Source organism: Ambystoma mexicanum, chromosome 6p (assembly GCF_040938575.1).
Source record: "Ambystoma mexicanum isolate Mex_15411 chromosome 6p, UKY_AmexF1_1, whole genome shotgun sequence".
NCBI lineage: Eukaryota > Metazoa > Chordata > Amphibia > Caudata > Ambystomatidae > Ambystoma > Ambystoma mexicanum.
This window is the reverse complement of record NC_090935.1, coordinates 480,189,778-480,207,512: the sequence shown is the minus strand read 5'-3', so window position 1 is coordinate 480,207,512 and position 17,735 is coordinate 480,189,778. Positions and strand designations below refer to the sequence as shown.

At 45.6% G+C, this 17,735-nt stretch overlaps 1 protein-coding gene across 1 annotated transcript in view; it reads left to right on the top strand.

Moving 5' to 3' along the window:
* The window catches only part of DHX29 (DExH-box helicase 29), a 1,426,484-nt gene that overhangs the window by 543,776 nt on the left and 864,973 nt on the right, over nt 1-17,735 (top strand). The window contains exon 11 of the mRNA XM_069627279.1: nt 7,486-8,106. Coding sequence (XP_069483380.1) covers nt 7,486-8,106 — 621 coding nt within the window. The remainder of the gene's footprint in view (nt 1-7,485; nt 8,107-17,735) is intronic.

The window sequence follows — 17,735 nt, the reverse complement described above, 5'->3', positions numbered from 1 at the left end:
TTTAAGCTCTTGTCTGAAGAATGCTCTTACTTTGGGATTCCTTTTTATTTCTCAATTTCTTAAAGGGCTGACTAATGTGTTCCCGCCGTCCCCTTTCCAGGTGTCAGTTTGGGATTTAAATTTGGTTTTGAAATTTCTAATGGGTGCTCCGTTTGAACCTTTGTACTCTTGTCCTGATTGTTGTCCTTCAAGGCAGTGTTCTTGGTTGCGGTTACTTCCGCGCGCAGAGTGAGTGAATTGCAGGCACTTTCATCTAAGCCGCCCTCTACTGTGTTCCACAAGGACAGGGTTGTACTGAGGGTACGTCCTTCCTTTCTACCTAAGGTAGTTTCTGAATTTCATTTGAGCCAGAAAGTGATTCTTCCTTCTTTCTATCCTCCTCCTCATCCTGGTAAGGAAGAGGAGCGACTCCATAGGTTGGATCCTAGGAGGGCTCTGAGCTTTTATATTTTTATGATGTCCAGGGTCAGAGTGGACGATCAACTCTTTGTGGGATATGCTGGACACCGATTGGGCCAGGCTGTTACCAAACTGACTTTCTCCAGGTGGATTATCCTCCCTATTACTGAATGTTACCGATTGGCGGGTAAGGACCCTCCTAAGGGGTTGCAAGCTCATTCCACTAGGGGCGTGGCTACTTCCACCCCTAATAGGAACACCCCTACAACAGGGTGTTCCTATTAGGAATATTTGTGATGCAGCCACATGGGCTTCTATCCACACCTTTGTTAAACATTATTCCCTGGATACGATCCATGGTCAAGATATGGCCTTTGGAAAGGCGGTTCTTTATTCTTTCCTCTGATTGGATACTCTAAATTCTTTTCCCTCCTCCATTTTCTGGTACTGCTTTGAGAGTCTGTCAAAGATGTGGAATACGTTGGAGGACACAATCCATTCGAAGAACTAGTTACTTACCAACTGGTAATGTTCTTTCGATTGGATGTTCCTCCAACGTATTCCACATCGCCCTCCTAGCCTGCCCCTCTGGAGAATTTCCCATGCGATTGCAGCTTACGTTTCCGCAAGGCTATGTGCAGTCAAGCAGACATTGGATTGGTACCACAGGTTATGGGGGAAAAAACTTAAACTGAGGCTACGGGTGCCATGCGTCCTATATATAACATCCGGTGATGTCGCCCTCGACGGAGGCCTTCGAGGGACATCAACCCGACACCATAGACGCAGGACGCCCTCTGCCGAAAAAGTTTCCGAAGTACACAGCTGTGGACATTACATGTCAAAGATGTGGAATACGTTGGAGGAACATCCAGTCCAAAGAACGTTACCAGTTGGTAAGTAACTAGTTCATTTTTAATCAACAGTTAGTAAAGAATGAGGTGGAAGAACTGTACTAAATGTCAGACAAACAAGATAATATAATGAGGCTGTTGACAGCAAACATGACTATTAGCAGTAACTCCTATGTGATCAGGAAGAAACAATGACGCGTTAAGGCATATGAGCCCCTGATTAGAGTAGCAAAAATAAAGCTCAGAAAACGAACAAGAAGTATTCAGAAACTAAATATACCCAAATTCGAAGTGATGCGACTGTTAAAGAAGCATAAATGTGGCGATAGAAACTGGGTTAAGAGAAGACGAATGTCGACAAAAAATGTACAGCAGCAGATTATGGTTAAAATATTAAGAGATTGAGGGTAAAAAAATGTGGAGTATTCTGATTAATATGAAGGGGGAAAGGGCTGCAATGGTCACAGATCCTATTAATGAGAAAGTCTGAACAAATTATATTGTTCGCACCTATTGTGGCCTGGTTGAGACATCTCTACAGTGCCTGGACAAAGAAGATCTCCCTTTTTAGGATTAAGGTCGATAAGGAGGAAATATGAATGGAATGAGAACTTTAAAAAATCTAGCGCCCCTGGCAAAAGTGTCCTCCATAACCAACCCAATGTTAATGAATGAATATTCTCAGTATATTATTTCATAAAGTTTGTATAGAAGGAAGGATACTGGACTCGTGGCGGCAAGCAATCCTAATACCAATTTTCTTTTTTTTGAAATACACGTTTGGAACCTGCAAATTACAGGCTTCTCTCGATGTTCATTGCAATTGGTAACATATTTGCTTCTATAATAGAAAAATGTAAAACATTGGTGAATGAGAAAGAGCTGTTGGGCCCGTTTCAAACTGGCTTCAGATCAGGATAAGCAACTAGGCCTAACATACTGTTACTAAATAGACAAAAACGGAAGCCACTTAAAATAAATAATCCTCCTCTGTATGGCATATATCGATTTATAAGGCCACTTTCGATCCAGTCAGTAGACCAATATTGTGGAAAAATTTGCCAAGATGGAAGATATCGGACGACTTGCTAAGAATTCTTAGGCAACTCCACAAAAGATTATAGTCCAGGTGAGATTGAGCAACATGTGCGCTTGCACTAATCCTATACTGACGTCTGAGGGATTGGAACAGAGGTGCGTGCTTGTGCCCATGCTGTTCAATCTATACCCGTCGGACCTTCCTTGGCGACTAGCAAAGAACAGATGTTTTCCTGTCAAAATAGGTAGTACCCATGTGAATTTGGTAGAATACGCTGATGAAGTGGTTTATTAGACCACACAATGTTTGGACTAAGAAGAGAAACATATACCTTGACTTAGTATGCCAATGAGAACAAGTTGAGGGCAAAACATGACGAGACCAAGCTCATGTATATTGCAGGACTATCAGAAAATCAAGCTGTGTTCATATAGTCAGGAGCTTGATTGAACTAGTGGACTCCTATAAATATCTCTGTATTACGATATAAACTGGGAGCGACATTAGAGAAATGAGTGAGACCAAGTGCAGCAAAGCCCTCGCATTAATGGAAATATTGAAAACAATTCTGAGCAGACTGCTGGAAATAGTCTCAAAGGGGTGCTCCTTGTTTATAACCAGCGTATTGTTCCTGCAATTTTATATGGACTAGAGACCACGCGTGACTATAACATGAATTGGCTTAAAACATTGGAAGGGAACATATGGAGTTTTCCATATTGCGTGCAAATGGAAGCCCTAAGATTAGAAATAGGCCTTATGTCAATGAAGGGTCTATGGCTGATGCGACATGGCTTCTTGTACATCAAAGCAGTGGACGAACCAGCATTCCCATTGCTCTGGCATCTCGGGACCAACATGGCAGCCAATAGGGATATCGCTCTAGTTGAATTAAAAGAACTAAATATGAGGCTCTTTCAGACGATTGATTGGGAACCTAGTTGGTGTTTAGAGTCACATATAATATTAGAGTTTAAGAAGAGACTGAAGGAGTGGGATTGGCGCTGTAATTACGAGCATTTATCCACATTAAAACTGCTTAAACAATTTATAGAGCAACCAATAACAATTATGAGACTGCAGAATTAAGGCGCTTTATACTTCTAATGCGTCTTAACTTATTACACTTAGATTAATTGGACCTTGAATATTCCTAGAATACGTGGAGAGAATTTGCATACTGTGTAAACATGAAACAAGATGGGAACGAATAGACATAATGACGGAATGTCGAACTCTCGGATCATTACATATGAGACAACTAGGTAGGTTTGTTAATAATTTTGATTGGATCAAATCCTCGACTTTCTGGAACCGCTGCCTAGCAGGGAAAAATATAGTTTTACATATTGCACTTTGCAGATTGTGGCAGATTCTTGCTTAGCCACTACATGAGATTGGGAAATGATTGTGATCTATTGGTTTTTGTGGAATTGCCATTTACATTTTATGAAATTTGGTTTTAGAATGAGTGTTTAAAATGTAAATAATCATATACTTGTATGAGATTGTATATGGGGTGCTTTGAAACACAATTTACTTGATGTATAAGTGCCTTACAAATGCACAATAAATAAAATAAATAACTATACATAATGACATTTTAATATAATTCTGTATGTTAAGTATATAAAAATAATGTGAAAAGTTCTTTGAACTAAGACTCATTAATAAATACATTAATAAAACGTGTTGATTACCCGTTTCTTTGAAGAGTGCTTTGATCACTCTACTGAAGAAACAAAATGTGGATCCAGATATCCAAACGCAGGTCGCCATTGACCTAACCAAAAGTACTGGAGAAGCAGATTACATTGCAACTGCAGTGATACTGTAAACCTAATGCCTTACTGCATGAACACCAGTCTGCTTTCAGACCCTCCACAGGAACAGAATCTACTCTCATAAACATCAGAGAAGAAACTCTGAAAGTGGAGGACAATAATCATCCTGCAGTACTGCTCCTCCTCCAGTTGTCAGCAGCATATGATACAGTGGACCAGAAGAGCCTACTCCCCCAACTACACTGTTGCATGGGAACCACTAGGTCAGCCATGGAGTGGATTGCATGTGGGACGTTTAACCACTACTGTTGTAGGGTTCTGAGAAGGCAATATTAGTTCAACTACACGGTTGGCTAAAACATTAACCAAACTCCCACTTGATAACAAGGCTAAGCAGTCAGGCTTCAATTCAGGGCATTAGATGTTTTATTTAAAGTACAATTAACATACACAAGATAGTATCATGCATAAGTCCACACAGTCAAGTTTAAAAATACATATTGCATATATCAACAGAGAAGCAATAAGTCAAAGTACAAAAAGACAATTTCAACAATATTTATACATTTGTCTAAGATGGGACACACAGCATACTTTGGAATGTACACAGTTGAAGGTAAGTACTGTTCAAATCTACCCTGAAGTGGGGTGGGAGGATGTTACACTAATTTGATCACAGGCCTTGCAATTTAAAAATTTGTATCGGTCCACAATAGCTAAATGTAATGATGCAAATAGCTAACCTAACTGCAAATGTTCCACAATGTTTAAGGTAAGTAACCACGCTTTGGTATTTATTTAAGTTTTTCAAAGTTCTGCCACAGACAATAATAGGATCAGTGCAGTAGTTATTACATTAGTTAGTTTGTATGATTTGCAAGTTAGGTTTCCTGCAAAGGAAAGGGGCAGCTACTGAAACCAGTCATGCAGGGGGGATCCCAGACTGGTTTCCGATGTCCAGGATCCATCATCAAATGTAGCTGCTAGGATGCCCAATGTTAGCAAATGGAGAGCAGGCAAAATTAAAAACAGGTAAACAAACCAGCCTTTGTGGAAAGCTATTTTCACCGTAGGTTCTGAAGTTGGAGGTCCAGGGGGGTCGCTAGTGCAATGTGTTTTTCAATGACAATGTTTCAAAGCAGGGTCCAGTGATTCAGCATTTCCAATCTCCAACAGTGACATAACAGTTCCGAAAATTACCAGGCTAGACTCATGAAGAAGAACCTCTGCATTCACTCTCACCATGTTTGAGGACTCTTAGGACAACACATTCATGATAGAGGGCATCAGAGCAGATCTTGGGCCCATGAGGAGGATGCACTATGAGCTTTACAGCTCCAGGCCAAGCAAGATCCAGGCAACATGTGGCTGACCTTCCTATCCATCTAAGCTCAACTGCTTTGGACCTGTGACATCACAACTCGCATCTCCATCTGCTCAGGATATCTACTGGGCTTTACCAATGTCCTGGCAGAAGAAATCAGCAGAGATTATCCTATATCGAATGTTTGAGCTAGGTGGTACCCAAATGGACTAGATCTTCCAACACTGAGGTACACCCAGGGTAGATCCAATGCTAATTCACAACTAGCTGACCCTCGGGATGCACCTGTGACAAGGGGTGTCTGATAGATTGTGTACCATAGCCGCATGCTAACATGAAAGACAGTTATTGATATATAGACATCAAAGATGAATTCTTCAGTGTGCTCATGGAGGCCATGGCCCCTTCCATACTTAAATCCTATGCTACCAAGTCGAAACAATTATCTGCTTGGTAGCTGGTACAATCTGTATCCTTACTCTGTTTAGGTCCATTGTGCCCTTCCTTCAACTAGCCAAGACTGGCCTTTCTCGTAGTTCGCTCAAGGTTTATTTATCGTCCATCACCTACTATACTTCTGGCACAGATTCCTTTCTTCTCAAACCAGTGCATCAGACTTTACAGAAATATTTGTTTTAAGAGATTTCCTCCTTCATATCCCTTGCCATTGTGGGAACCTCATACTGTGCTCAGAAGATTGATGAAGGCATTGGTTGAAATGATGCACATGAGGGTATCCTGAAAGACTGCATTAATCATCACCGTCACGTTAGCCTGGTGAGTGGACAACCTTCTTGCTCTCTTGACTAGATAACCTTACTCTGTGTTTCAGGGTACCGTCTGAGGTTTGCCTTGCTTAGTCAAGCTCTTCATTTATTTCACCAATCTCTCAGCAGTGGCTGAATATACACTGTACACACTCTATGCTAAGCAAGCACTCCTAGACAAAGACTGATAGAGCAGCCATTTTTGGCCTTTGGACAGTCAACATGGGGCCAAACAGTCTCCTGAGAGATTATTGCTCACTGGATCACCTCCTGCTTATAATATTGTCAAAATATCTCCGGAATGGTGCCCACTGGGCCAGTGACTGAGAGCTCAAGCTGGTGTGTTTGCAAAGTGTAACACAGATAACAAACCACATGTTCACAAAGCATTGCTGCATCAATGTAGACTTAAGAGTGGAGTTAACATTGTGACAGACATCTTTCGATGAAATCGGCCTTAGACCTGACTCTCTGTAATTACTGCCCTGTATTCTGTTAAAAGCATTTGAATTTATTAAAGGTCTCCTGCTGCAAAATAATTGCTTACCTTTTAACTGTATCGCTGAAGCCTTGATAGTCACTTGTGTCACTCCCAACTCTACGATTTGGTACAGAACAGTGTATGCATGCATCATGGTTACAATGTGAATATGAAAATGGATCTCCTGTGTGGAGTCTATTGCACTTCCAACTCAATGATCCAGAATGAAAAGAACGAAAATTAGGTGGATAGGCTACATATTAGAAGTTTTTACTGCAATGACATTTATTTATTCAGGGGATTCCCATCCTGACTACAGCACAGCATAGTATTTAAAGGAAGTGAATCTATGAAATATCTTGAGAATCAGAAGTGTAGCATACTATTTAGTCAGCATTGTGTCAAATGTCTTCCTTTTCACATATGATGTAGCATGTAATGTAGGTTAATTACATTGTTAAAGTGTGTGTGTGTGTGTGTGTGTGTTTGTGTGTGTGTGTATAAACTGGCTGGTAGAGATAGACCTGCTTTTAACGCATTTGTTAGTTACACATCTTTATATACACTTGTTTATTAACAATATACCTTTTATTTAACATGACATCTCGAGTTTGCAGCTGTCTCGAATTTGCTGCATCTTGGAGTGTTGATACACCAACCTCTTTCCAGTACTTGTGCATTGGTTTCAAAATGTAAAAACAGACATGTATATGAGACTCTGCCATACTTTATATTGAAACAAGGCTAGCTACATACATAGTTATGTCCACTGTTAAACCTTTCAGATGCCTGCATATGTGTGTACTGATCATGGCTCTTTTGTTTTGTTTCCAATAGTCTGTCCATCAGCTGCTACCCCCCACATATCGAGCGGTTTGGCTCGAGTGGAGCGACGCCGAAAAAGTAAAGCAAGAACAAAACAAGTTTGAAGCCAACAAGCCTCGTGATCTGTTTATTGCCAAACTTTTGAATAAGGTGAAGCAACTACAGCTTCAACAGCAGCAGCAAGAGGACCGGGAGTGCCACTTTGAGGCCAAAGTATCAGATGATGCTGAGGATTCCTGGGAAAACTTAGTCGTTGAAGAGGACTTTAGCAGACTCTCTGTGCAGCAGGCCAGCGTGGATGAGTTGGAACCTGTGAGAAACCTATTCAAAAAGCAACAGTGCTCTAGCAAATATCAGAGACTTTTCAAAGAGCGTGAACAGTTACCTGTGTTTAACCACCGGAACCTAATCCTTGACACTTTAAAAAAGCATCGAGTCATTGTTGTGGCAGGTGAAACTGGCAGCGGTAAAAGTACCCAGGTGCCTCACTTCCTATTGGAAGATTTGCTGCTAAATGAGTTGGGATTACAGAAATGTAACATTGTATGTACACAACCCCGTAGGATCTCTGCTGTGAGTCTGGCGACCCGAGTTTGCGAGGAACTGGGATGTGAAGGCGGACCAGGAGCAAGAGTAAGAGCAAAACCTTTGGTGTTTGTATACACCATAGCTACATATTTGCAAATGATATTTGTTGTAAAGCCATATTTCTAAAACCTCTTCTCAAATCCCATTATATTACACGTGTTTAAAAAACATGTTGTGAAATCTAGGTTAATGAAGCTAAAACGAGTTGGCTAGTTAGCGCTTTGTTTTATGGAAGATTACAATAGAAGAAACCTGTAAATGAATTAACATAACAAATGTCATCCTAATCAATTCATGTTCTTATAACATCATACAATATTAATTCAGCGTGTACGTTTATACTTCGAGGGGATTGGTTCCTCTGACGTATTCCATATCAAGACAGATAATCACCACAGCTGTGCTCCTTCGGAACATTTTTGGCGTCTGCGTCCTGCATCGATGACGTCAATATGCTGTCCTCGAGGGCCTCCGTTAAGCCGACGTCACCGGATGTTATAAGTAGGACGCACGACGCCCGTAGCCTCAGTTTTGTTTTTTCCACGAACGTGTTTGCTTCGGAGATCTCGGCACGCCTTGGTTCTTCTGAGTATTATTCTCTCGGTTCTTCGGACCTGTTCGTTTGTGAAGATTATCATGTCTTCTTCTACCCCGTGGACAGGTTTCAAGAAGTGTCAGGACTGCGGTTCCAAGATGTCGCTGACGGACCCGCACGACGCCTGCCTCTGGTGTCCCGGTGAGGACCACGCCACAGATGATTGTGACGATTGCCAGTCGTTAACATCGAAGACCTTGTGGGAGCGGAAGAAGAAACCTTCTGTCAGTAGGGTTTCCAAGCCCCGAAAGTCGAAATCCGCTGGGCTTTCAACCGACGATTCGAGAGGCGACTCTCCGCATCGTCGGCGTAAGTCCAGGGGGTCTCGGTCCTGGAGTGGTTCCTGCCATTCCTCTGCCTCTTCGCGGAAGCACCGTCACCGGTCGTCTTCCCCGTCCTCGTCCGAGGACTCTGCCTGTCGGCGGGTTGCTTGTCCCAACAAGCACTCTTCTCCTGCGGAATTGGATGCATTTCGTACGGAGATGATGGTGATTTTTCAGTTGCAGGGCTCCGTTCCGTCCGCGCCCGGCAGGGAACGTGTTAGGGCCACCGCTCGCACGCCTTCGGGCTCGGGTGGTCGGCGCGATCATCAGGCGCCTTCGAGGTCCCGATCGGACAAGGTGGATCGCTCTAGCCATGCCCGCCCCAGGTCCCGGTCCTCGACACCCTCGAGACCGTTGGACCCTGTGAGGTCTTTCGAAGAAGACGTCAACGCCATCGGCTCCATGTCCTTCGCAGCCTACGAGGAAGTCATCGACCCCATCAGCACCGAGGCCGTCGACGGACACGCTCGGGGCTCCGCCCTCGAGGCCTGTGTCGAAGCCATCGGCACCACGCTAGACGTCGACCCCGATTCTGTCGATGCCCTCGACGCCTTTCGAGGTTTCTTTATCGGAGGTACCCCGTGCTTCGGTGGAAACCCCGAGGAAGGCCCTGAAGAAGTCGGTGAGACCTCTCTTTGAGCCTTTTTCTGTGCCCTCCTCCAGGGATTTATTCCAGCCTCTGGATTATATTTCTGAGGTGGAGAAAGGGTCTGAGGAAGGTTTGCTTCCGGATGAAGTTCCTGACGAAATATTGTCTGGTCATAGCCAGATTGAAGACTTGCGTCAGTCTTTGCACAACGCCAGTGGTCTTGATACCTCCCCGGAGGTTGGGTTTGGTAGACCTGAGCCTGGTACGCATGCTGACTCTTCGTACAGGCGGCTGATGTCAAGGGTGACAGAGTACTTGGGGTGGTCTGCGCCACCAGTAAATTTTCTGCAGGATGACCTGACAGATATCTTGGACCAAGGTCCACTAACTGACCCGGTACTGCCATTCCATACGGCCTTATAACGAAGGGTGGTGGCGTCTTTGACTGCTCCGGAGAGTCTCCCGGCAGTGGGTAAGTCGTTGCTGAAAAAGTACCGCCCAGCCAGTGGCGACCCCGGCTACTTGTCCATGCACCTTACTCCGGAGAGTTTAGTGGTGCAGGCGGCTATGGCCCCAGCAAAACAGGCGTCATACCCTACCATCCCTCCTGATAGGGACGACAAACGTTTTGACGGTTGGGCAAAGAAAGTCTTTTCTTCAGGGGGTATTGCTTTGAAAGCAGCCAACTACGCCTGTGCCTTAGCACGTTTCACTCACACTCTGTGGAATTGTTTAATTGGCGACTGAACATATTCCCGACGCGGAGGAACGGGATGGATTTCTTGCCCTTGTACAGGATCACAAGGATGCCATGTGTGAATCCGTTCAGTCAGGTCTGGACGAGGCAGACTGTGTCAACCGGTCCATGGCAGCGAGCACCGTGATGCGCAGAGTTGCGTGGTTGCGGAAGTTGGGGTTTGCTCCGGATGTACAAGCCCGGCTTCTCAACATGCCCTTTGATGGTGACCATCTTTTTGGCAGCAAGGCTGACGAGAGCCTTGAGAGGTTGCAGACCTCCAAAGCTGCAGCGAAGTCGTTGAGCGCTGCAGTTCGCCAACCTCCGCCTTTTCGTCTTAGGGGACAGCAATGGAGGGGTGATTCCTTTCGATACTACTCTACCTTTGGTAGATTGAGGGGAGCTGCAAGTCAAAGGGGCCAACGTAGGAGTACCAGAGGTGGAAAACAAGGTACTATAGGTGCCAAGGCCGCTCGGGCAGTTGCCTCTTTGCCCTCAGGCACTACCGCAGCCGCTTCAGCTCAGTCATGAGGCCATGTCCCATGGTTCGCCGGTTGGGGGAAGGCTGGCGCAGCATCTTGTAGAATGGCGTGCCATTACTTCAGATGTGTGGGTTCTGGAGATCATAGCCCACGGCTACTGTCTTCCTTTCCAGCAGAGGCCTCACGACAATCCACCAGGGAATCTCTTTGAAGAGTCCGGATCCGCTCCTTGCGCAGGAAATCAAATCCCTGCTGGAGGAAGGCACCATAGAACTGGTGCCTGTAGCGGAGAGGAACAAGTGATGGTATTCCCCTTATTTTTTTATTTCGAAAAAAGACGGGGGTTGAGACCCATCATGGACTTGCTTGGTTTGAACAAGCTCCTCAGGAAGGACAAGTTCAAGATGGTTACTCTATATCAAGTCCTCCAGGCCCTTCAACTTCCGGACTGATTGGTGTCTCTCGACCTCAAGGACGCTTACTTTCTTGTTCCGATTCATCCCAAGCACAAGAAGTACCTGAGGTACGCGGTTGGCGACTCGCACTTTCAGTTTCGGGTCCTGTCGTTGGGATTGACCTACGCCCCAAGGGTTTTCATCAAGCTCATGGTGGTGGTGGCAGCGTATCTCAGGAAAGGGGGGATTCACGTCTACCCCTACCTGGACGATTGGTTGATCAGGGCGCGCTCTCCTGAGCAAGTCCTGGATCATCTGTCAGTCACCTGCCACTCCCTTCACAGGCTGTGTCACGACTCGCTCCCTTCGCTCCCGTTCCCACCACTTGGGGGCATGATTTGGGGTTTATTCCCTACTGGACTTTTCCTCCGGACCTTATGCTACAGTGCTGTGATGAATGGGAAGCGCTAAATCCCTATTTTCCAAGCTACTTCCCTTCCGGATCCATTCCAGGTTTTTGGCAGCCAGCATGCTTCTTTAACCAAATGACTATGCTTCCCAGAATGCCTGGCCCACTGCTTCAACTCCACCCTTGCAGGACAAGGATGGGTGGAGGATAGGCAACACCTGTGGCTGCAGGTGCAGCAATCGGCACACCTGAGGCGTGTGCTCGTTAAGCAGCTTTAAAAGCCTCAGTCTTACTTCAGTCCAGCGCTGGTCATCGTTTGCAGTGTTCCTGTTGTGACTAGTCCCTTGTTCCTTGTTCCTTGCCTTTGTACGTAGCTCCTAGTTCCTGTTTTCTTGTTCCTCCGCCCTGAATCTCGGATTCATGCGCTAATTGATTTCTGCTCCCTTGATTCCCTTTTTGCCTTCCTCTGTTTGCAGGCAGCATTTCTCAGTGCTTTCCCCTTTTAGATGCAGCCCAGTTTGTCTGTGTTCTATATTTCTTTGACTCTGTCCTTTGCTGCTGTAAACCCGTATGCCTTAGCCTTCCTCTTAGATTAGCTTCCTGTCTTTTCCTTGGAGGGGTAGGGAGAGGTTTGCATTGGTTATTTCGTTTTTCCCTGCTCCTGATCCTTACTTTCTATTGGGATCCATTCCATGTTTTCCATTGCACTTCTGCATTTATTTCCCATTTGATTATTAGGTGTGGTGTGCTGTTGTAGCTAGCTCCTGTGTGAATGCTTATGTTTTCCTCACTAATTTGTAATCACCATTTCAACTTAGGTATTTAGTTTTCCTCCCATTGCTGTTATAGCCTTTCCGGGTCCCAGTTTCATCAACAGGATTCGTGGGCTAGCTGACATTCAAGAGGTTTATCTCGTCCTTGTGAGTACTGTTCTTTAGTTTCCCTTATTTAATACCATCAAGAGTGTTAGTTCACAGATCCTGTCATTGCTTGGCCTCCACGTGGGTTTAGCGCTGTCAGTACCTGTAACAGCAATTGGGGGTTCCTTTGTGCACGTAGTTTAATTCGAAGCTATTCACTGTGTGATTTAGTGCACATTTCCCTTGCCATATTCGCTGCCTTTGTACTTGCCTGACTAATCCTGACAGAATGACCAGCCCAAAATTCCCATTGAATATGGCAAGTTTAAGAAAGAAAGGCAGCAAGGCCTCTAACAAGTTTGTACAGAAAGCTTCCCCTACATTTGCCTGTGACAATCAAATCACTACTCCTGACTTAAATGAACTCCTTGTCACGAATGGGCATTTACGTGCTAAGTATTTTTCCCATAGGATGGCACATCCTACATTGCCTGATCCTAGTTCTATCTTTTGTTTTGATCCAGATTCTATGTCAGCGCAAGCCTTAGCCGCAGAAAACAACACACTGTTAGACTTATTATACAAGAGTACCTCTGTTGTTGAACCCCATGATTCCAGTTGTGCTTCACCTCAGATAGAACAGTTTCATGGTACAAACATACAGAATGGAGGGGTTCCTTGCATAACTTCTGTTTTCTACCCTCAGTCTAAAGCATACTCCTTTGCACAGGTACATACTGTAGTCCCTAATGCCAAGAGGTCTAATGTCAATAGTTTGCTTAAGGGAAACACAGACCAAGTTGGTAAGAGAAAGTATAAATCTCAGAACCTGAAAGCAGTAGAGGACAATGCACAATCGGTGCACATCCAGATTGCTAGTGCAGGATCCAGCCCTGATGCCACTATGCCTCCCCCTGTGCCTACTGATAGTGATGTACAGTTAATGCAGGGCATGCTAAGAGCTAAGCTTGAGGAGTTAAGACAAGAATTCATTTCTTTACAAGAGGAGAATAAGACCTTGCACTCTTTACTGAATACACCTCAGACTTTATCCGTTGATCTTGATGAAGTGAACACGGTTCAGCCCCTGAGTGCAGAGACTTTGGTAAACCATGATATTTGTCAATATGTTAGATCTATTGGGAGTGAAAGTCTTTCTTCTAGCACAGCGCTTATTCTGGGCACAGTTTCTAACAATGGTTCTGCTGTTTGTCAGGGATTGCAGTTCGCTGAAGATTTACAAGCCACTCCTTTACCTAAAATTTCCCATGTAGCAGTTTGTCATAATTCTGAGCTAGCACACATACAAGCTTCTGATTTCCAAACACAATCCACAATGGTGGCATACACAGATTCAGTCACTACAGTAGGCTTAGGCCCTGCTCTCGATACAGCTGCTGAGACTGAAGTAGATGTTCAAGCTGATGTGGAAAACGATGTTACCTCTGGGTTCACTCTTCCTTCTGCCAATTCTGATCAATACGAACAGTCAGAAACAGTACAGAATTCATCTTCTGATGGTCGCATTCCACAGTATACAGAACCAAAAGACCGGCAGGCGATTCCTGAACTGTTGATTGTAAATCTGCCTCTTTCAGAAGCTAAGACAGAGGAATGGACAATTGACGAAATCCTGATTAACAGAGACTTTACTATGGTAATTCCACTGGTTGATTTTGACTTCTACAAAGAAAAAGACTCTGTGTCACCCACTAAAGAAAAGGACTGCAAGGGTACAGCTCAGTCTTTGGTTACTGGTGCCAAGGAGTCTACTGCCCTAAAGGTGCCCTCCATTCCTGAGCCACCAATGTGTCTGTCAACTTCTGAGACTTCTGTCTGTCCTCCTACAACCATTGACTCTTCTATGATCCAACCCACAGCCCTGCAGTCATCTTTGGCACACGTGTCTTCACCCAATGAACCGCTGCCATGTCTGCCATTTATTCAAGAGCCAGTCCCAAAGACCTGGACATGTTTGTATATAGCAACCGAGATTGCTCCAGCTTGCATGCCTTCAGCCTCAAGGTTTCCTCTGGCCTGCCTGTCTTCAGCTACAGTGACTCATCCTGCTGATCATCCTTCAGCTATAGAGCCTCCGGTAGTCCATCATAACTGCATGTCTTCAGTCCCGGAGTATACTGAGTATTTGCCTTCAGTTCATGAGACGCCTGTATCCTGCTTAGCCTCACTGCCAATATCAGAGGTATACCTGTCTACGCCATCAGATCCTGCTGTATTTTCTTCTGCTCCAGTGATTCCTCCTGAATCCCAACCATTTACTGTCGATGAACGTCTAGCCTTCCTTTCTTTTGCTTCAGGAGGAGCACCAGAATGCCTGCCTTTTCCACAAGACGATTCTCCCAACTGCTTCACTTTAGCATCAGAGCCTCCTAAAAATGCAGCATCAGAGTTTGAGACTTTTGCCAGCTCCCGCTTCAGAGTCATCAAGCTGGACCAAGTGATGAGTCAGAACCACTCACCTGGGTGTGCACAGGGGGTGGTGCAGACCGGCGTATTACCTACAGGACTTGTGCAACAGAATTCCGCCAAGAAGCACCAGTTGGGTGCTAGTAGCCAAATGAAGGGAATGACTGCTGCAGTTCAAAATGTGTGTTATTGCTCCTTCTGCGAGTGTGCCTGAAATACCAAGTGCTGCGTCTATCACTCCTATCAGTATGCCAAACGTCCCTGCTGTTGTATCCCACGTGCAACAAAGTGGCTACACGACTGTCACCAGGAGTACCAGCCTTGTACAACCCATTGGACTTTCAGGTCTCCAAGGCGTAGAACATGTGCAGTCAAACCTTAGTCACTTTCAACCACAAGCCTTTTCCCAGATGGATGACAGAAGAAAAGCTGAACCTCTACCTCAGCCGCCACCTTCTCTAATGGCTGAACATAAACCTTTCCTGAAGCCAGCAATTTCCTCACCTCCCGCATGTCCACTCTCGGCAGAAAGGCTAACAGGGCTTCTACCATTGTCTAAGGCATGTTGCACCAGCCTGCCTCCCTCCTCAAAGACTTATAAGGGTCCACTCCCAGTGACTGAGCTTCCTGGACCTTCCAACTCTGCTTCAGGTCCTGCAAGTCCTTCATGCCTTTCTTCGAACCATGAGTCTCTTCCTCACCAGAAGCCACCGTTTCCATCAGTACCACCTCCAAAGACAAAGCGCTCCTATCATGGAAGTCCATCTGCCTTTGCCCACAGGCCACCATTTCCAACAGTGCCATCTCCAAAGAAATAGCACTCCCATCATGGAAAGAAGATGTCTCGTGCGGGTGGCGGGCACCCGAAGACGGCCGTGGGAGGGGGTATACTGTCACGACTCGCTCCCTTCGCTCCCGTTCCCACCACTTGGGGGCATGATTTGGGGTTTATTCCCTACTGGACTTTTCCTCCGAACCTTATGCTACAGTGCTGTGATGAATGGGAAGCGCTAAATCCCTATTTTCCAAGCTACTTCCCTTCCGGATCCATTCCAGGTTTTTGGCAGCCAGCATGCTTCTTTAACCAAATGACTATGCTTCCCAGAATGCCTGGCCCACTGCTTCACCTCCACCCTTGCAGGACAAGGTTGGGTGGAGGATAGGCAACACCTGTGGCTGCAGGTGCAGCAATCAGCACACCTGAGGCGTGTGCTCGTTAAGCAGCTTTAAAAGCCTCAGTCTTACTTCAGTCCAGCGCTGGTCATCGTTTGCAGTGTTCCTGTTGTGACTAGTCCCTTGTTCCTTGTTCCTTGCCTTTGTACCTAGTTCCTGTTTTCTTGTTCCTCCGCCCTGAATCTCGGATTCATGCGCTAATTGATTTCTGCTCCCTTGATTCCCTTTTTGCCTTCCTCTGTTTGCAGGCAGCATTTCTCAGTGCTTTCCCCTTTTAGATGCAGCCCAGTTTGTCTGTGTTCTATATTTCTTTGACTCTGTCCTTTGCTGCTGTAAACCCGTATGCCTTAGCCTTCCTCTTAGATTAGCTTCCTGTCTTTTCCTTGGAGGGGTAGGGAGAGGTTTGCATTGGTTATTTCGTTTTTCCCTGCTCCTGATCCTTACTTTCTATTGGGATCCATTCCATGTTTTCCATTGCACTTCTGCATTTATTTCCCATTTGATTATTAGGTGTGGTGTGCTGTTGTAGCTAGATCCTGTGTGAATGCTTATGTTTTCCTCACTAATTTGTAATCACCATTCCAACTTAGGTATTTAGTTTTCCTCCCATTGCTGTTATAGCCTTTCTGGGTCCCAGTTTCATCAACAGGATTCATGGGCTAGCTGACATTCAAGAGGTTTATCTCGTCCTTGTGAGTACTGTTCTTTAGTTTCCCTTATTTAATACCATCAAGAGTGTTAGTTCACAGATCCTGTCATTGCTTGCCCTCCACGTGGGTTTAGCGCTGTCAGTACCTGTAACAGCAATTGGGGGTAAGGCCCTTGCCGACTTACCTCGCGGTCAGGTGCTTACCCCACATCCCTTTTCATATATTGGTTTTGTTGTCACACTCTATTTGCACTCCTGGGTTCTAGCATACATGAGTCGTTGTTCCTGTGTGCATGTAGTTTAATTCGAAGCTATTCACTGTGTGATTTAGTGCACATTTCCCTTGCCATATTCGCTGCCTTTGTACTCGCCTGACTAATCCTGACAGGCTGGGCTTCTCACTCAACTTAAAAAAGTCCCACTTGATGCCAACCCAGCGGCTCCAGTACATCGGAGGAGTGCTCGTCACATCCCTGGCGCAGTGTTTTCCTCCCCAGGTGAGGGCTCATCACATTCTGCTGCGGATGAGATCTCTCCAGTGGGCTCTCAAGTTGCAATGGTCGCAGTCCTCCGGCAGGATGTCGGACCCCGTTCAGGTGCCGCCCTCGGTCACCCAGGATCTTCTGTGGTGGGCCGTCGAAGGCAATCTGAGGAAGAGGGCTCCATTTTGGCTACCCTGGCCGGAGGTGACTATCGTGACAGATGCATCCCTCACGGGATGGGGAGCTCATGCCAACGAGTTGACTGTCAGCGGTCGTTGGTCTCCATCGGAGTCTAGACTCCATATAAATCTGTTGGAGCTGAGGGCCGTCAGGCTTGCCCTGAAGGCTTTTCTGCCGACTATGCGAGGGAAGAATGTCCTGATTCTCACGGACAACACAGTGGCCATGCACTACCTCAACAAAAAGGGGGTGGGGCAGGGTCACTTCCTCTGTGCAGGGAGGCGACGCAGCTCTGGTTCTGGGCCATCCAGCTGGAAATTTCGATCTCGTCAATTCATCTGGCCGGAGACGAAAACAAGATGGCGGACGGTCTG